Source organism: Leuciscus leuciscus (assembly GCF_965113295.1).
Source record: "Leuciscus leuciscus genome assembly, chromosome: 22".
Lineage (NCBI taxonomy): Eukaryota > Metazoa > Chordata > Actinopteri > Cypriniformes > Leuciscidae > Leuciscus > Leuciscus leuciscus.
The window spans coordinates 23,955,174-23,977,049 of NC_138746.1; the positions used below are offsets into that span (position 1 = coordinate 23,955,174).

Below are 21,876 nucleotides of genomic sequence, written 5' to 3' on the forward strand. Positions count from 1 at the left end.
AGGTGTCTCCCCAGACACAGCTTTCCACGCTAATGTCCTGACAGTGTGAAGTGCCCAGAATCTGACAGTTAACTTGCAGCTTTCGACTTAAGTATACTATACTAATCCAGCTCAGTCCGTAAACACTGAGACAAGTGTGCCGAAACTCATCAATAAAATGCTACAGAGCATTTTTGATCAGATGAAGAAGACGATGTGAGGCACAGCGGATCTAAATGTAGCAGTCACTTTATTAAACAAAACAAAAACACACTAACCTCAAAGTACAAAGTAGACAACACCAGACAATGAACAACTGAAAATCAGGGGAATATATACACAAGCTAATGAACTAAAATGAAACAGGTGTGAGTAACCAATTAAAAACCTTGGTAACCAATGATGAGCAAGAAAATAGGAACTATGGAAACATGAGACAGTGTGAAACAAACTAAAAGTTCACGAAAATGGAAATGAATGGACAAATGTGCACGCACTCTGTAGATTGTGATCAGAAAGCGAGCTGTCGGAAGCATAACACGACTTCATCCAAACCTTTTTCTTATTTCCCCACAAATTTACTGTAAAAAGCTGTCCAAACTTCAGGGACTGTACACGTCAAATGGTTAATATATATTAATATAAAATTCAAGACTTCCTGAATATCTATGTTCTGTAATCCATACAAGAAAATGTATATGTTTGAAGTGACGCTTGGATGAGATTTCTCCCCCTCACTAGTGCGCTGAACAAGAAACAAAAGCACCCGTTTCCACTCACGCAAAACGCCTCTTAGTCTGGATGACGTGTATCCAAACCCAAACATATCACGAGCAACATGCACAAGTTATTCTTAGACTGAAGCTCTGAATCAAACTGATTGATGTCAGAAAGACATCAAAAAAACTCACAGCAACATAGATGTTTTGTGCCACGGCTGACTGGTGTGAAATATATTTGATTAAAACGCTTCAATTAAAGAGTTGGTTATGTACCAAAAAAAAAAAAAAAAACCCGGCCTGGCTACCAAACAGAGACGCAGAGTTCTTACAAAAAGCCAAGATGTGAACAGAAAGAGTTTGGCAGTGAAGGCGCGTGAGTCACATCAGTGTAATGACTCACTGCAGGTTTATTACAGCCTCTTACTTCTGCCACCCTGCATTAGACTTACCGCCTGACGGAGGAATGGTTCGGGTTTACAGATTCAACTGGCTCAACGTGTGAGCTGAAATGAATCTCAGCACTAAGTAGGCTGATATCTAAACACTGTATAACTCTATTTAGCATTGGGTGCGTGTAAATGTGATTTTTACCAAGCAGCCTAAAACTGATAGCTACTATTTTCATTTTATTTCATTTTGGGGGAAATCAACCTGGAAATGGTTTACTTGAAATTGTCTTTGCACAGTATTAAGCTAGGATGTGAGAAAGTGTGTTGACATCTTAAAAATCTTTTTCATTTCAGTTTTCTGTACCTCACCTCAAAGAAAGCCCACAAGTCCCACCAGATCTCTGAACTGCCAACATCAACCTTTTAGTAATCATAGAAGCTGCCAGAATTTGTCTGCAGGCAGGCCTAAACCACTGCAACAGTATGAGTGGACCCTTGGGTCTGAGCCAGAGCTGAAACCAAAGACCATTGAGTGTTTAACATCCCACTTCATTCACTATATTAGACGTAAACAAAACCACACAACCACTCAGCATCAGGGGAAAGAGCATGTACAGCGTTCATACATCATGGAAATTGTAAAGTATGTGACATGTACTCAGCCTGATGTTATTGTGGTCAATAATAACAAAATTATTATATGCACAGAAATGCTACAGTAAAATGTATTATAAAATTGCAAGTGATAAATAAAAAGTATGATTTAAAAATACTATTATTATTCATGTCAACAATAGTTACCAAATTGCCTCACGATATCGTTTCTGGCAGCTGGCATATTAATGACTGAGTGCTTATATATAACAACAAGTAAAACATAATCTGCAGTTTTCCAGTAATTTAACTGTCTCCACTATAGTGACAGGAAGCCAACAGCTTGAAGTGTTTCTTTTAAGTTTCTGTCTGCAGTAACAAGCAGATGCTCATTTTGCATCATCTTCTGGACTGAAGGAATGAATCGTTCGATGAAAATAATAGATAATCTTCCTCTCTTAAATCCATGTAAAAATTTCTAAAGGAATTTCTATCATAATTTGGAAGACATCATAATAATAATTCCACAAAATTTGACATGGTTCTTGTATGATCAGATAAGGATTGATACCAAATTATGACACACACACACAATACAAACAAAAACATATAGGCATGTCTTTAGGCTTTGAATGAATGCAAATGTCTTGTATGTGATGCATTTTTAACCTCAACAATAATCTGTTTATATTCTGACCATAAATAGCGCAGAGAACAGCTAAACATCTGCAATGTGATGCGTAAAGCCAAAGGAGACATTAGGTGTTACTCCGTAAAATTAGCTTATTTTGCGGATGCGCTACAGTTCGATTTAAATTACAAAGACTATAGAATCCAAGCACACTCAACTGCGCCTTAAGACATGAAAGAAAGCAGACCGCCGAACAGAATGAGGTTAAATCTCGAATCGTGTTGCGGACGGAGCCCGTTGCGCACGTACCTCTCACTTTGGTCAGGGTGAGCACCGGACTGTTACAGGCGGACAGCGGCGCGACCCGGGCCGAATGTTTCTTCATATTGACGAGCTCGGACAGACGGAGCTCAAGCCGCATCGACTACATCCCTAAAGCTGATTGTTTCCGAACTGCTCTCGATGTATCGTGCGCCTCCTCTAACGTTACCCCTGATCTCTGCTCTCCCCTCCCACTAAACACTCTGCGGTATAGCCTACATGCTCCACGCGGGACAGTCACAGTGCTGCAGTTCATTTCTTCTGCCCTATACAGATTTGCACAGGAGTTTTAAAGGCTTAGGTATATAAACCTCTGCAATGATGTTGATTCTGCCAGCTGCGTCGCTGTACTAGCATGTTAACCTTCTTTATCTTCACTAATGTAAATGTAAGACCTAAGTCAAGTGTTTAACCACGAAAAAAAAAAAAAAAAAAAAATACATATAAAAAATTGAGACATAGCCTGCCCTACACAACAAACACACGAACCCTTTGGAATATAAAACTGGAATATATATATATAAAATATTTTTTTAAATTGAAACAATGAATAATGATTATATTTAATGATTATAATAAATAATTTTTTAACATAATTTTTTATTATTGAATTATTTTAATATAGCCTATATATTTGTAATATTTTTCAAATTATAATAATAATATAATAATAATTACAAAAAGAAAACATCATTGCCATAAACACAAATACAATTTGTTAACCGAACAGAAAATAAAATAATATTAATAATAGTTTTCAATTTAAATTAAAATAATAATTATAATAATAATACATTTCTTTAAAATACTGCTTTTATTTCCAAATGTATCAAGTTTTTTAAAAGTGTTTTTTAATTAGATATAGGCCTAATTCATATATATATATATATATATATATATATATATATATATATATATATATATATATATATATATATATATAATTTATTTAAATGAATTAATTGAGGTAACAAGAAATGCGTATAGGATAAAGTGGGGATAATTGTCACACTATCACTGAGCATTTTTGCCATTACAGTGGTGTAAAGTATTTGAGTAAATGTAATTAGTTACTGTACTTAAGTATCTTTTTTGGCAACTTTGTATCAGAGTATCAGTCACTTTCACTCTCTAGTCTACTTGACTACATACTATTTACTCCAACAGATTTGTGATGAGTAATGCCATTAATTGTTACATTTTGGCATGGCACCTACTGTAACTTATTTTGCAGCAGTTTATATCTGCTACAAAGTAAGTGATAGCGCCATCTACAGGGCATTGCATGTACTACATCTTAAGCGTTTTGCTTTTACTCACCAAAACTTGTCAACAAGGCTACTTTAAGCGAATGTGAGTGCATTAGCAGGTGTAGTTGCTGAATCGCAGGTTTTTCATATTTGAGATGAGGAAATGGCAGCAGCTGCTGATGAAGCCCAAACCAGCACATCCAGTGCAAGTGGGCTTTGACTATTTAATTTGACTTAACATTATTTAATTTTTCTGTTAAATTGAAGTGACCATTTAGAAGGATATTGGTTTATTTATGGCCTTTAGGGGCACTTGAGCTTAACTGAGACTTGAGTGTTTGTAGACGTTTAAGAGGCTGTTGTGTCGACTTTGATTTATTGTCCTCGCTGTAGACCCCTAATCCGCCCGGGCCCATATGCACGTCCATTCCCAGACGCTATGCCACTGGGTGACTCGTAATTTGTAATGGAATAATTTAATCACTGTAAGGTATCTCTACTTTTACTTTTACTATACTTTTTAAAGTATGGTTTTCAGGTACTGTTTACACCTCTGCGCCATTATTGCAAAGGGGGAAAATATACAGTTAATTTAACACATACTGACCTTTTGTGACAACAAAATTATAACCTTTAAATAAAAAAAAATATCTGCCCAGATATAATTGTGACAACCTGCTAGGACTGTGGAATTTATTTGTAATCAATTTTCCACTTTCAATTATGGCTTCCAACATTTATGAAAATAAGATAATCGAAGTTAAACAATTATTTGTGTTTTTCGTTCTTCCCTAAAACCTGAACTTTTCAAACAACCAAATCCGCCAAATAAGTGAGTGTTGTAAAATGCAATGTACTGTTGCTAAACCTGAGGACGTGCTTGATATTAAACCGTTTCAATAAAAGCACATTAAGAAGCAAATAGACACTGTTCTCCAAGCGGCTTTCTGTGTGCGCTCCGAGACTGAGCTGAACACATAAATGCGAAGTATATGTGGGCTTCGGATACACGCCTAAACGGTCAAATAGCCTACAGTGCCAAGTATTCTCATAAACACAGTCGGTTTTATCTGAAAGTCCCCCTGCTTAATCATATTATCACTTAAAACTCATCTTTGATCACCAAAATGACATATTTATGTGTTTTTTCCTTGCTAAAAAATTATTCATGCCTTAAAATAACTTGAATGTAACTGAGACTTTGATCATATTACCCATAATCATGTAAAATAATTGTGATTTCAATATTGACCAAAATAATCGTGACTATGATTTTTTGCTAAAATCGAGCAGCCCTACAACCTGCCCAAACTGAAAATAATAATAATAATAAAAAATTTTTTAAAAAAAATTATATATATACGGTATACATAGTTGATCCTGGTAGAATGATACCATATATACACCTCATTCCGAGCTGTGTTTGAAACACTGCAGAGGGACAACAACAGGAGACAGGAAATTCCCATTCAAACTTACAGCACTGCGGAGAGAAAGAGATCAGGAGAGAGTGTTCCCTTCCTTCTGTGAGAAATTATTCACCTTCCAGAACCCTAAAAGAAGATTTAATCCTGACTTTAACTGGAACAAGAGAGACTCCTCCAAGACTCTAACCTTCCCATTTACCTTCCTCCTCTCTCTCCTTTATGTACTGGAATCCTGAACATTTTCCACTCCTGCTTTCATCACAGCTAGGATGTGTTTAAAGTTGAATGACTACACATGATTTAAAACGAACATGGAACATCATGACAGACACCAGAACAGGATCTCTGGAGTGGAATATATACCTGTGATCCATCATGAGTCACAAAGGTCACGTGTCACTTAGGCCTCCACATGAAAAATACTGCAGATAGCGTCATGGAAGGATGATTTTATTAGACACTCCCATTTTGACATTCTGCAATACATTTCATGAATGATGGTCTTGACATTGTGTTAGAGTTCAGTGCATTAGAGACATGGCTTTAAAGGTGAAGCTTGTAATTTCTGCACCATTGTACACAAACAGAATAATTAATAAATAAATAAAAGAACTTAAAAGATAATGACGATTTAAAATAACTTTCAGCCCCAGTAACATCAGTCAAATAAAACAGATAGTTTTATGCCACTCCAGTGCTTTGACACTTAATCTTTAAGATGGTCAAGCTGGTTTTGGAACACAGCAGCTGGTTTTGCTGGTTCATTTGAGTTTATAAGCTCTACACTCTTAAAAATAAAGGTTCTTTATTTGAACTGATGGTTCCATGAAGAAACTTTGACATCCATGGAACCCTTCCAATGCACAAAAGGTTCTTTATTAGATTAAGATTTTTAAAATGTTCTTCAAACCAAGAAAAAATGGTTATTTTAAGAACTTTTGCCTGAAAGATTCTTTGTGGAACCAAAAATTGTTCTTCTATATGGTATCCCTGTGAAAACCCCCTTTTGAAACCTTTATTAATCAGTTGATCAAAATGGTTGAAACTAGGTCCACCAGCTGGAAGTCCAGCTAATCAACCGTCTGGACCAGTTTGTACCAGTTAATGACCATAAACGATCAGCTTAAAAGGAATCTAAATCATGTAAAGTTACTGCCTTCTAGCTATGTTTTAATTATTATCATCTTTATATGAAACTTGATGAGTGGGTTTTTGGACACATATAGTGACAGCATCAGAATTTTACCTTCCTTCCTTCCTTCCTTCCTTCCTTCCTTCCTTCCTTCCTTCCTTCCTTCCTTCCTTCCTTCCTTCCTTCCTTCCTTCCTTCCTTCCTTCCTTCCTTCCTTCCTTCCTTCCTTCCTTCCTTCCTTCCTTCCTTCCTTCCTTCCTTCCTTCCTTCCTTCCTTCCTTCCTTCCTTCCTTCCTTCCTTCCTTCCTTCCTTCCTTCCTTCCTTCCTTCCTTCCTTCCTTCCTTCCTTCCTTCCTTCCTTCCTTCCTTCCTTCCTTCCTTCCTTCCTTCCTTCCTTTTGTGTAGATTCATCACTGCTTTTATCTAAATATGCATACTTGCTTGCAGTATTTCGTCTCCATGATGCTTGACTATTAATTAAAAATCATATATATATATATATTAATAAAAAAAATAGATACACGTGAAATGATAAATATAATAATTAAAAATGATGTACAACTATTTATAAAAAACATTAGTAAATCAGTAAGAATAAGTCGATTAAAGGAAAATAAAATTTTCTGCCATATGCACCATTTTCCAGATATTATTGCAAATTTACGTTCTAAGGAAATTTAGCATTTGATGAAAAAAAATTACACACACACACACACACACACACACACACACACACACACACACACACACACACACACACACACACACACACACACACACACACACACACACACACACACACACACACACACACACACACACACACAACAAACAAACACACACTTGTATGTATATATATACATACAACAGATAAAAAATCTATGACTGCCTCTGCTAGGAATCTTATAATGGCCCGTGGTTGGATCTTCCATCAGGACAACGGTCCAAAACAAACATCAAAATCGAAACAAAAATGGGTAACTGAGCACAAAATGAAGCTTCTGCCATGACTGTCCCAGTCCCCTAAACTGAACCCTATAGAAAATGAGTGGGCTGAACTGAAGAGAAGCACCACCAACATTTCTTTTTTACAGAAATTTTGTATCATATTTACCAGGGGTGCCATTAATTCTGACCACAACTGTATATATCAGGGGTGTGGACTTGAGTCGCATGACTTGGACTTGACTTGGAACCGAGTCCCAAATTTGATGACTTGCGACTCGACTTGACATAATCAGATGACTTGCGACTCACTTTGTCTTTGACAACAATGACTCGCGACTTGACCTACCTTCTAAAACCACAGATCAGAGTTGTAATCACTGTTGTATAACACTGTATCATTGACGCATGATCACAGCGCTGATTACTGCTTTCGCACTTTTGGCACTGAGCTTTGGCACTTCAGCAGCGCTTGTCAGTTGTCATTTATCACACGTTCAGACAGTTTTCAACCAAATACATTTTTTTTTTTTTTTTGCCATTTAAATACACAAGTACTAGCGAACCATTTATAATAAAAAAAACAAAAAAAAAAAACCACACACTGATGTCAATTAATAGGCTAAGCGGAAATAATAAACCTTTCAAATAATTTTGAGACAAGTCTTCTCATACCCCCCCCCCCCCCACCCCCCCCCAACAAACGCACATTTTAGCCTATAGGGAACTATAAAATCTTCACCAAGCCACTCACTGACATGTCTTTCGGGAGAAATGGATGGATTTACGTTTTGTAAATATGACAGGCACGTAGCCCCAAAAAGTTTCACGTGACACACACTTCGCCATGGAAATAGGAATGTTCTACAATTACTGTCGCGTTAACAAAATAATTTAACCAGGAACTCAATATTTTAAACTTAATGTATAGCAAATCACGATTCATTTTAATTTAGTTAAGTTTTAAAACTAAAGTTCTTATTCTGTTTATTTTAGGTTCCAAATAATGGCTTAGATACACTCATAGACACATTCGTTCTCACACACATACAAAATGTGTAGCAGTTATTTTAATGAAATGATTTTGCCTTTGTTACTCTGTAACCAATAAAATAGTTTTTTTTCACTGCCTTTTCCTTATATGGTCACACATAACTAAGAACAATCCCTAAATTGAACTGAGATAGATGGGTGCCCTTAGTGAAAATTGTATCGCAATCATGAAATTTAACTGCTAAGTCATGAACATATTTTAAAAGCCTTCCTGATATAAATTAATATACGTTTAATTTACTATAGTAATTAACACTGAGACACTAATTTGTGCAAAAAGCACTAATGACTTGTTTAAGACTTGAAGCTTAAACTTGACTTGGACTTGCCTGTCTTGACTCGGGACTTGACTTGGGACTTGTCTGTCTTGACTCGGGACTTGTCTGTCTTGACTCGGGACTTGAATGCAAAGACTCGAAACTGACTTGTGACTTGCAAAACAATGACTTGGTCCCACCTTTAGAATGAACATTATGGTGGTGAAACTAGAGGCCTGACCAGGCCAGCAAAAAAAAAAAAAATATTTGTTGACATATTGCATTTTAAAACAGGAAACTAGGAAGGAAGAAACCACATTGATGCTATGTAAATGTTAATACTACATAAACCGAAAAAAATTTACACAGAAAATTTTGATGTGTAACAGTATATCACATTCATTCTTAAAGGGACATTGGCCTCTGTTTCATTAATGTTAATAAGAAACTCACTGAATTTGACTGAATAACTTTTGTATCTTTAACATGAATCAATTTACATTTAATTCATACAGTTAAGACGATGGGCCCTATCTTGCACCCAGCGCAATTGACTTCGTACACCGACGCATGTATCATTCCTATTTTGCACCCGCGCACAGCGGACTTTTCCCTCCACAGATGCACGTCGGTAAACTAGGTAATGCATTTGCGCTCCCGGGGGCGGTTCAGCGCAAAGTGGAGGCGTGTTCCGGCGCAAACGTTCCCTGGTGCTATTTTGCAGGTTTAGAAAACAATTCCGCCACAGACCAGGAAAAACCTAGTCTAAAGTCAGTGGCGCATGTTATTCATATGCTATTTTAAGGGCGCATGCTTGGCCATAATGTAGCGTGTGCAAAACGCGCATGCACTTTGCTTATCTCATCTACACACAGTGTACACAGCAGTTCTCATTTTTAGAAAACCATACATTATTACAAGGCAAAATATTAACACATGAGGGAAATCATTGTTGTGTCCATGAAGATGTGAAAAAATAGACATAAATCTAGCTTACACATTTACCCAAATTTTAATGCGCCTTTTTAACCGAAGCTAATTTGGGTGGGTTTCTCCCATCCCCATACAATGTCACTTCTCTGTGTTTTACAGCCCTGATAAGAACGTCGGTCTCCTCGGCTGTGAACCGCTCCAGGCGTGCGCCTGGCAAATCTGCCGTTATAATAGCAATCCGCCATGAACAAGCGCGCCTGCTCTTAAAGGGAATGTGAGTTGTCGCTCTGATTGGTTTATTTCACGTTACGCCCAAACCACACCTATGAATAATGAAGCTACTTCAGACCAACCCATTTTAGATTTGCGTCGGGCGCAAGAGTCATTTATCCCGCCGGTATAATAGCAAGACCCGCCCACAAAGTTACTTGCGTTTCGCGCTTGATACTTGCGTTTCAGATCGTTAAAATAGGGCCCGATATGAATTAGTCCAAACTCCAAACATTAGTCTAAACTCTATGCCTAAGCCCCTGCAGGATGGAAGTGTTAAGCAAGGGTCTCCTAGCGAAATACAGGAGAAATAAAGGCTCAGAGAATTGTATGTGGGCAGAGGAGGATGTGGTTTATTTATAAAATCCGCCTTAACTCTCTTTGAGTCTAATCCCTCAGAACTAGATACCTTACACACAATATGCTCTGATTCAGGTGGAATCAGCCACCGAATGGGCTTCGCCACCATGATAGCAATAGAGCTGTCTGGGAAAGCTTGAAAAAGGGGAACTCCCTTGTCAAACTCTTCCACCAGTTTATCCGCAGTCCCGCCGAGTTTGTGCGCATCAACGTCATAGTAGGGTGATACACACTCTAAACTGGTCCCATTGACAGGTGATATCTTCACAAGCACACACTATAGACAAGCAGATCCTGAAGACAAAAAAGGCTGATGGCGTCTAATGCAGGCACCCTTATGTACTTAGGAGCGCTCCATGTGACGTCATAGAACTGCCGTCTGCCAATCAATTGCCATGTTTCCACGCAGGCTTCAGACACCGATAACACATGGGGGCGTTCTCATAGCATCAACATCATGACGCAGCATTGCGTTTCCTTGAAAAGGAACCACAACACTGCTATTTGATTTTTAAGAAGTCTTTAAAAAACAATGTAAATGAATGTTGGTTTTGGAAAACATTCTTATTTTGACAGTCATTTGCCAACTGTGTGGGCATTGTGTGTGCACTGCATTGTGAAGTGGATCTGCTTGCTGGGAAGCACACCAGAAACTACCATTATTTGAGTGGGTGGAGGGAAGCCTCGCTTGGTCACGACAGCTTATCTATTATTTACTACTCAGAAAATAAAAGAACAAACTCGATTCATGAACATGCGTGCACCAGTGCATGCAGGCTAGAGGAGTTCATTCTCATGGGTCCAGATTTCTTCAGACTGACACTTTTATAAAAAAACAACAACAACATCTAGTCTTTATTGCATATTCACTCAAGCATACTGTAACTAATGTACATAGTGAAGAGAAGAGAGAGGGGGAAGTTGGTGGGAGAGAGATACTGTGAGAGAGTAATATGGATGAGTATGCAAAACATGAAAACATACAGCATCAGCCTCCTACACTTCAGTACCCACAAAGCCCCTCCTAAACTCAAACGTGTGGGCATAAATATCTGCATCCCTATAATCTCATTGCTGAGTTTATTGATGGTTTGCAGTGGCTATTATTATCCTCATACTGTTAAAGGAATAGTTGACAAATAGAAAAATAAAAAGCAAAATTCCCCTTTATGTAGTTCCAAACATGTATGGCATTTAGGCAAATTTTTTTGAACAACATGACCTAAATAATTCTTTACTAACTCTAGAAAATGTTATAGTAACTCTCACAATCTATCTATCTGCAAGGATGCATTAAATTGATCAAAACTGACTGATCTCTTCACATTGTCATGCCCTCGGGTCAGCAGAAGTATTTTTACTGGTCAAGACAAGCTTGTTTCAAAATTGATGTAAAAGGCTGCGACAAACAAGTCCTGTTAAACGTAAAAGATCACCCTGAAACTGACAGTGATCCAGAAATGTAACTAGCTTTAAGATGATCATAATCAGTTGACAGATACAGTGGCTAATATATGAAAATATATGTTGTGTTGACCTCCACGTTCTCCCTGATTTAATATGATACAGAAGATGTCTGTAGAAAGGCGGGTTACAAAAACAGGCAAATCAAATAAAAAAATGACTCAAACCCCCATGAGACTGCTTGATAATGCATACTTTACCTAACAAAGATCCTAACCTAACAAATTCATATTCAAATATTCATGTTCTGCTCTGCAACATGTCCACAGAAAGATGAATGAAAGAGTTCAATAAGCAAGTCCAATATCTGATTCCCTGACTTATAATAATAACAACTGACTGGGCCAAATATGTCTGCTGTAAGACAATGAGAAAAATTAGCATCTAATAGCAATGCATATGTGTTATATCAGACATTTTCAATATGGTGTCTTAAGGACAGAGTCTGCGAGAAAGAAAAAAATGCAATTTATAATTGCCTTTACAAATTTTCAGAACACACAACACTCCTAGACCTTTATTGCATTGCATAAGGTGAATCATAATCATACTGTCTCCATTACTGAGGTTATGCTCAGGCAAAAAAGCTCTCAAATAGAGAGCATAATCTATTACGAACACCCCCCTTTGCATTAATACAGAATGTAGAATTATGCTTTTATTGAGTGAGACATTTTGTAAGGAATGGAATAGGTCGTGTATTTCTATTGTTTGTCTCTCTTTGTGTAATATTTTTCTTTTGTTCCTCTGTATGCCAGTAGCCACATAGTGGGTTCAGCATTATGTAATATAATGCAGAGCAGAGACAGGCATGTTAAAGACTGAAGCCGTAAACACAAGAGGGACATCTGGTGGGTGCATCTATAGCTATGCAATGTGTAAAATAATTATGTGCTAAATCAAATGATTGCTGTTCTACTCAACCCAAATCAATGAATTAATAATTGCTTGAAACCAACCAACGAAACAAACACAAAAGCACAAAGGCAAACAACACAGAAGTAGAACCACTACTAGAGTTTATCTTCACTAATAGAGCAGTAGGGGGCGCTGTGGACTCATTTTATCTAGTCTTTAGAGCAACACAGACTGTGAAGGCAGAAACACTAGAACTGAGAGATTTAATAGACAGAAATACAAATAAATAAATAACTGATGGCTTGGATTTCATAGGACAGAAGAGTCTGACTGTGCTATGATATGGAGAAAGTGGAACTTCTGAGAAACAGTAGAGTATAAGAAGATATAAGTGAGAGTAAGAAAGATAAGTAAGAGAGACAGAACACACACGCAAATCTCTCTCTGGATATTTATAATAGGGTCTACTGGGATAGAACTGGTATGTTGTTTTTGTATGTTGTCTCCTTTATACTGTCATACATTTAAAAATTTTACACACACCACACAATTTTCACATGCACAACAAGACAGAAGAACAGAGTTCCAAGAATCAAATCAACACAAAAAGAGATTGTCATTTCAAAAACTTTGCAATGGAACAAAAAGGGATAGATGGATCAAACTTAAAGGGGTGGTTTACTGCTTTTTTTCTTTCCATGATTGTGTTTATGGGGTGCAATATAACATGTCTTAGGGTTTTTTTGTTTTTTTTTTTGTCTTATTTTTCATAAATTTCACCTTTATTGTAAGCCGCATTCTCCTCTGTCATTTGAACGACCGGTTGACTTCCTGATTCTATGAAACCACTCCCTCAGAAACAGGCAATGGGCTCAGATTGGTTAGTTGGGCCGGTGTGTTGTAATTGGCTAAACTGCATAGTGCATGTTGTCCGGAAACTTCACGCCCATTACCTTTACGGGCGAAAGTTGCATGTGCTCCGGTCCAATGTAAATAATGGTGTCAATACTGCCGTATCAGTTTGAGCCAGAATCAGACCCAGAAAGCGGCAATGAAGAGAGTCAAGCAACCTCAGCAAACACGGCTCTTACAAAACGTTTCTGAATGGTAAAATTTTTTATTATTATTATTCTTTTCTATTCTATTCTAATCTACTATTATTATATAAGAATTTCGATACGCTGTTACTTGAAAATGCTACTGCTGCTTGTTAGCTTTTGAGATACGGTTTTCTCCTGATTAAACATTTAATATAACTGAATAAATGACTGAGTAATACAGTTTTTTTAAGTTATTGTTTTAACTTCAGCAGCTGAAGTTGGCTGTTGCGATTACATATAATTTTTTTAACTTTATACACGTTTGTCTTATACACACAAAATAGCATCGGCTATAAACAAACAGCGTTGGCATTGGTTTACGTTCTTGATCAAATCGAAAAATTACGTCATAAAATATACATGGAAAATACATTTACAAAATTAGTACATAATTACAAATTCAGGTCCAAAATGTTTGTACGCGTTTGTACGTGTAAGTGGCTACTAAAGCCAGCGCTGGCATTGTTTACGTCCTTGATAAAACTAAAACATTACGTCTGAAATTATACATGCAAACATTAGTAAGTCTTACTTACAGGTTGTGGCCCAACAACTGCTGCCTCTGGTTTTAAAGTTGGAACTGCTTCATGTTTTAGTAACAGTTTCTTGTTGAATCCGGCATTGAATTCGTGGAGATTCTGGAAGCTGTCTTCCGTAAAATGCGCAGCACATGAGCTATTACGATTGAAATGTTCAGGAACATAATCAAACATAAATTTTAGCCATTGTTGACGAACTACAGCGTCCGTATGAAGCCCGAACACAGAAGACCTGGCAGCTGGGTGAAAATAACACACTTTCGACGGCATGGCTACAGCTCTCCACTATAACTCTTCCTCTTCGACAAAGCCGCAGAAATATGGCCATGCCCCCTTTTTTGCATGGGTTAGTTACGTATAAAACCCGGGAAGTATCTCGTTGTAGTCCCATTCGAGTCGTTTTTGTAGGCATTAAACTTCCTGATTTTTAAAAGACGTTATCTCTGCTTACGTTGAACTTTCAGCGCAGCAACTTTGCAGATACTGTTCATGCACCAACAGCAACATTACACACCATTTAAAATGAAAAAAGTGAAATCACAATCAACCACCCCTTTAAAATAACACTTCTCAGATTTCTGGATATGTAAACAGAACAACTACTATGTAATGATGAGATCTGAGACCGTAACAAACACAGGGCTGTAAATACAATGGCAGACCAATCAAAGGAAACGAGAAACAGGTGCAGAGAATCAATAAAACAATGAATCACCATAGAAACTAATGCAAACATAGGAAACAGAACAGAAAACAATCCAAAACCAACTCTTTCCCTCTCTCTTCTCCCTGATAAATCTTGCAGCTCTGGGGTTGTAGGGTACAGAACTGTAGGTTTCAGTTCACTGTTTGCTTGCAGAAGTTCGCTTCTGACACAGAGGTTCTGTCATTAGCAGCTATCTATGTCCTGCTGGTGTTGCCTCAGCTTGTGGTTTTCTACTGGGACACACTATTACCACACACAGTGGGAGAATCACTGGGTGTAATCAATCAATCAGACCTCTTTACACCCATTGGCTGTGGTTTAAAACTATTTTTAACTTGAAACATCAACGTATTTAAAAAAAAGAAAAGTGCCATTCAAACAGACACAAGGGGAACATGCAGTGTTCATATTTAAATAGCGGCCTTTTTTGCAGTTTAATATTCACAGACACTAGTCCATATTGCGATTTGATTAAGTGTACAGCCCTACTTTTGATTTATTATCTAAATTTAATAATTCACCTTATGTCTTGGTGCTTCCATTACACATCACTTATAGAAATGATAAAAGCATTATAAATCTTCTTTAGTAACAAAATCCAATAACTGTGCAGCAGATAACACAGTTTTTGATCTCTGGTATAATTTGGACATGAAAGCATGGTCATTTTGAAGGAGTTACATTAGCCAGAGGCTGTTATCTGGGCCAGTGCTGATGTGTGTAATCTGCTGTTGACTGTTTAGCGCCAGTCCATATAGGATGAATTCAGATGTGACCAGGAAATGGTCTAAAATAGTAACAGTGGTGAAGTGAAGACTAAAATACCATTTCTTTCCCTTTGAGCCAATCTAATTCTTTTGTGGCTCATCTGTCACAAAGGAAAATAAAATGTAATTTTGTCATTAGATCTGTTTGTTTCTATTCTTTTAAACCATTTCTCTTTAGGTCATATTATAAAAAAGAACAATTACAACTAAAAATGTGATACTTCAGTATTAGTGTATTTACAGTGTTGTACTTGACTTTATTGAGTATACATAAGCAGGTTTCATCAGGCTCAAGTTTATTCCTTGCTTTAATTATTAACCACACTAAATGGATCAAGCTCTGCATCTGTTCTGTTAGACTTAACCAAACTCAAATGCAAACGCTCCTCCGCATCACTCCAACTCTGTCAAATTGATATTCTGTGGCCTTCCCTGTCTTGTTATATTATTTATTATCTTTCTTTATCTGATGTGTCTGCATCATTGCGTTAATTTCCTCATTTCCTTTTCCCGAGTTTCCCCATTGGGCTGCTAATGCAGCCATGACAAGAAAACCTAAATATTTTCTGAGGTGGACATTTTGTATGATTTTGTGCAATGTAATAAGCAGGAAAACGCCTGATTTTTAGAAAAAAGTAAGAAGGTCCATTCATAAACTTAACTGCCAGTGAGATGTAAGCAAATCGTACGAAAATGTAATGAGAATTAGCCGCCAATTCTGCAAAATGTAAAATAGTTATGAATTGTCATTGTGGCATAGTTATGAATTGCCATTGTGTTGGATAGGAACCTGATCTCACGGGGAAACATAATGGTGATTTCGTATGAATTGGTACGATGTGAATTGTACAAAAACAAACAACTATTTGGAAAACATGAAGATCAGCTCATAACCCCACCCCTAAACAAGTCATTGGGCTGTAAGCACGTTGTACGAAAACAATCAAACGAGATTGTATGAATTAGCCTGCAGTTCACCAAAACTGCAGCATAAAACAGTTAGGAATTGGCATGATATTTTGTTGGATATAAAAGTCTGGGACCCAGCAGTTTAGATTTGAAGTCCTGCTGGTCGTCTGTAAAGAGCAGGTGGGACGGTGCCCCACCAAAATATTCATCCAAAAATAGACCTCTATATACGCATAATTAATAATAAATTGTAAATGTGTTCAGCATTCTGCAACAAATATTTTTCAGATTTTCTAGACTATTTTAAGTCGTAAAGTGATCAGGATAGATTAAAATTTGGCACATGGATTCGGCAAGCATGTCTTATGATACTAAGCGGGGCAACCAGTCTCGGAGTCCTCCCCAGCGCCCCACAATTTTAACAATGTATATCTGTGGTGAAAAATGGAACTGCAATGCCCTCTAATTGAGAGCCATACGCTGATTTCACGCAGCCGCCATTTTGAAATCGAAAGTGAGGCTCCGGTGGGAAGAACCCCGGAAGTAAAGATAAACAACAATGCCTTGGATTACCAACCTGAAGCTGCTGCCGCGATTTACACTATTGGATGTTACTATTAAATATAGGATATGTATATAGTTCATTCCTGCTTCTTTTTTTACATTCTAAATTATATATAAAAAAAAATTTTTATTTATAAATGAATTTCACTGTATATAGTCTAAAGTATGAAAGAAATGTATGTACATTTTTAGAATTGACACACCATCATTAAACACAACAATACGCCATCGCATTCACGACTCTCCTGTGATTAAAGGCGACACTTCCGGTTTTCTTCCCACCGGAGCCACGCTTTCGATTTCAAAATAACGGCTGCGTGAAATCAGCGTATTGGGGCAGATTTCTGACTGCCACGCTTACTTTCACGTTTCCTCACGTAAATCTTGCTCCAGACCAAGACGATTTCAGTCAGCTTCGGTAATCTTTAGGGCGGTAACTAGTTGGCATGTCTGTTCTTCCTATGCGGAGTAGCATTTCAAATTAATGAAAGTATAGATCCTTTAGTTTAAACATGCTCATGTGAATAGCCTTTATATTCAGTAGTTCTGTTGTCTTTGTTTTCTGTTTGTTCTGAGAAAAGACATGACTTTGTTTTCCTCACTGGAATAACTACACAACTTGCAACATTCTAAAACAACATGAAGCAATAAATACTACATTAATGCAAGAGTGGAGCAGATATAACATCACTTTGAAGGCCAACCGGCAGTTAGCATCACACTGGTTCCCTCGACAAAAACCCAATAGGGGTTTTCAATAGGCTTTTGGATTATCAAAAAACAAAACAAAAAACAAGCTCTGTGGTTTATGATACTTAGACGTTTTGTCTATCAAGATCATTTTCACAGATGAGAACAAGTTTTATGAATTTTGAAGCCTAAATGCAATTGCCAGAAGAGCTAAATATCTATAAACGAACTACCACGGTCCCACGACACTAAGCTTTCAACTACTCTTTCAGTTTATCTAAAAACATTTGAAATGTTTGTGTTATAATAGTTTATAAGAGCACAATTATAAGCATGACAAGGCTGTAAAAGCGGACTGAGTTAACCTGTTCGGCATGATGATGTTTAATGTCTACAACAGCCTCTTTAGTTCCATTTAGCCACTTGTTAGCAACCGCATTTTCAGGCCGTTCTCATCCTAGGGCGTCATATATTGACGCTTTTGACATTTCGTCTACATCGAACGCACATGGCACCCTTTAGCGTCAATATGAGACGCAGATAGAAATGGGCCAGAAGGCGCCTCCTAGCGGTCTAACCCTATCCCTACACTAGACCTAAACCTACCCATAACCGAACAAAGCTCTGTGCGTCTCATATTGACGCTAAAGGGTGCCATGTGCGTTCGATGTAGACGAAATGCCAAAAGCGTCAGTATTATGACGCCCAAGGATGAGAATGCGTTGGCATTTTTCAAGAAACGTAACAGCTAAAAAAATCACAATTGGGGTAATACTGATGTATTTTTTGTAGAATAAAACGTGAAAGTGTCTTGAGCTTGTGTTCACCACACTTTATTTCAGCCATTTAACCAAAATCCCATTCAAAAAACCCATTGACTTTGTGATGATGGAACCGGAAGTGCTAAAATGCCAACTCGCTCCTGCGTTTTGGCTTACAAAGGGATGCCATACCTGCACCACTCTATTCTAAGATGACATTCTATGCATTTGTCGTTTGTTCTAAAGTATATCAATCATCATTAGAGCGCCACTCACAGGCTGAATAACGCAAGGACATTCGAATTCTGCCAAAAGTGTGTCTGATGTGTTCAGCAATTAGAATATAAAGCTTACAAAATGTTTTTCATAAACTAGCGCTAAGACCCAGAATCTGCCCTATTAAATTTACGGCCAGGAGCCGCTACTGGAGCCAGGCATCGTTGAGACGTCACATTCTCAAATTTTACAGCTCATAAGCTTTACAAATATTAGCTGGGAAGATACGTTTTTTTCTAGAGAATTTTATACATTGGCATCTTGCCTGTCCCTTCGCTCTTTGATCTCCCTCAGTGCTCTGATTGTATTTTGCCATTCAGACTGAGCACTTTCAACATTGATCAAGCTGGATTCTAATCACACGTACAAGGTTCCTCCATCGCTGCAGCTGGTGCTTTTGACCTGCTTTCAAAAGAACCGGAGCAGGTGTGCCTGTACTTTCACTTGGAAAGCTGTAGAGCAGAAAATCAGAAAGATGCTAAAATCCATCATCTTGTGCTGAATAACCAGCTTTAATAGCAAGATCAATCCGACTCTGAAACTATTCTAAAGCTTTGCTTCAGTAGCCAGATTTTACATTGAACATCAATAGCAACCCAACACAGCACAAGACTTGCTTATCGGACAAAAGTCCTTAAAATCAAACTGTAAATACATAAACAGCTTGATTCATCAGTCTAATAAAATGGATGGGGCTAACTTACTAACTCCATCTAAAAAAAATAACGCTGATAAGTGCTATCGCAGTGGAAACCGCAAGCAACATTAACAAGGAGGACATTGTTGCTCATTTATTATCCACGCTGTTTTCAAGATTACCTTTAAAAGAAAAGCTGGAGTTAATCGGCAAAGGAATACCTACATCAGATCTTAATTTGGTGCAGAAAGCCAAAGCTTTTAAAACATTTCAACCCCAGCAATTATAAGCGATACCACTGCATGACAGCATCAATCAAAAAGCTAAAACTTTACTGCTGAAATTGTTTGCTGTTTGGGAAAGTTATTTAAAATCGAATAAGTTAGGTGACTGATTTTATTCTGGCCGCCGCTGCAACTGTTATATGTTAAGCTTTATTTGAGAAAACAGTTATTTTGCAGAATTTAAATCTGTAAATTTACTAACTTAGCGACCATGCACATTTGCTGTAATTCTGCATAATAGTTAATGTGCTTAGGTCTGAGCGCTGTCATGATGTGCTTACATACAATTTTGTTGGTTTAGTGGCCAGTTGAAATGAAATGCATACATCGATTGTGTGATGAATCAATTCTTTGTAATGATGATTTGCATTTTATTACTTTTTGTTTAATTTTGGTGATAACTCTTGTGCTCAATCTGCTGTTTGCTTGTGGCATTTCTTTTTAAAGCGGCTCTATGCAGTTTTGGCAATTTCTTCGCTGTTTTCTCGCTTTTTGCTCGCAGCTTTCTCTATAGAGCTCCCCCTACAGCCTCGGAATAGATATTTGACAACACTGTCGTAAAAACTCATTGGCGACTCTCCCCCCTCCCATCTTCTCCCTCTGGTCATGTGCATTTGTTTTCAAAGAAGCCGGGGAACGCACGGAGCCTGCCAGCCCAAAGTTGCAAGAGTTTTTTTCCGCTCACATGCGCTAGGGGGGTGCGAGAAGACCACCATTCAACCCCAAAAAAGTCATATAACCATTCCAATGACTCCGAAGCAGATAAGGTAAATTAAGCTAAAAAAACGGCATAGTCAAAAAATCTAAATATGTGAAAAACACCTATTTTAGCTTCAGGTTCTAAAGGGTTAAAGGTAACTTGCAGTACTACAGAAGAGTTCACAGTAAGCTAGGCTGATTTTAGGCTAAGTTTACTTTTTTCCCGACTAGGGAAGGGGGTAAGAGGGCCAAGGTTCAAGAGTCTGGCCAGATGAATATGCATTTTGGATTGGAAACCACCACTTGAGAACTAGGCCTACAGCTCTAGGCTGAGCATCTATTCTGCTGGTGGCAGGATACGGCTGGGAAATAACCAGTGTGTTTTATTTGAGATGCGTAGATCAATTGAGGCTAAACAAACATGGTATTGACCTATAATGCTGCCTGAATCATACACTGTTCATACACTTTTTTTCTCCATTCTGCCACCTGATGGAGTTTTGGTTCCTTGCCACTGTCACCTTTGTTGCCTTTTTTCACCTTTGTTGCTATTGGCTTTTGGCTTGCTTAGTTGGGGACATTTAATTTAATATTCAACAATATTATAGATCTGCCTGCACTGACACCATTATATGAGAACTGAACTGAGCGATGAAATCGCGGTTTTCTCCAGAGCGGAGAATTTATTAACTAAATTAATAACTTTTTTACAACAAAAATTAAACATCACTGAACTTACTTAAAATGGAGTGTGATGCTATTTTCTTCTGGAAACAAACTTTGTTGCTATTTCCTGTTATCGCTGTAAAGCTGCTTTGAAACAATCTGTATTGTAAAAAGCACTATATAAATAAATGTGACTTGACTTGTAAGTGAGCAATGCCGAGGACTTATTTACCTTAAAAATGATATATTTTTTTTAAAGTCCTTCTATTTAAATGAGAATTACCCTATTGAGGCTTCTCACCTGCTTTAAGAAGTGGATGTTACTTTATGAACAGAATCTAACAGAACTAAAAATGGAAAATATTTTATGCGTTTTGGCCGTTCATTTAAACGACGACTGCGTTTTGGAGTCCTGAAAACGCAAACATTTGAAAACGGGATTCAATGTGCACGTTTTAGAAAATTATGCTGTTATCATCTCAGTGTAAACTACAAAAATGCAAATTTGTGAAAACGATGAAGTCTTGCACATGACATGCGTATTATGTGATCACTCTATAGGCGCAAAGTGTTACTTCACAAAGTAACATCGCCAACTACTGGCCTCACATGAATAATACAGCGTTTTTAGTAGTTTTCGCGGATCGGGATCGTTTTGACAATGTTGTCGTCTGTACACTAAAAACGCAAAGG

The 21,876-nt window shown here is 37.5% G+C and overlaps 1 protein-coding gene across 4 annotated transcripts in view; it reads right to left on the bottom strand.

Annotated features, from left to right (window-relative positions):
* Positions 1-21,876, bottom strand: part of slc35f3b (solute carrier family 35 member F3b) — an 84,433-nt gene that overhangs the window by 43,015 nt on the left and 19,542 nt on the right. For 2 of the 4 annotated variants that reach the window (XM_082154496.1, XM_082154497.1), the window contains exon 1: positions 2,625-2,957. The exons of 1 other annotated variant lie outside the window; for it this stretch is intronic. Coding sequence is in view for 1 of the 3 variants with exons in the window: in XM_082154495.1 (XP_082010621.1) it covers positions 2,625-2,736 (112 nt within the window). In the remaining 2 variants the exon portion in view is untranslated. Of the gene's footprint in view, positions 1-2,624; positions 2,958-21,876 lie in introns of those variants that run through there. One more of the 4 variants, XM_082154495.1, reaches the window with a different exon arrangement.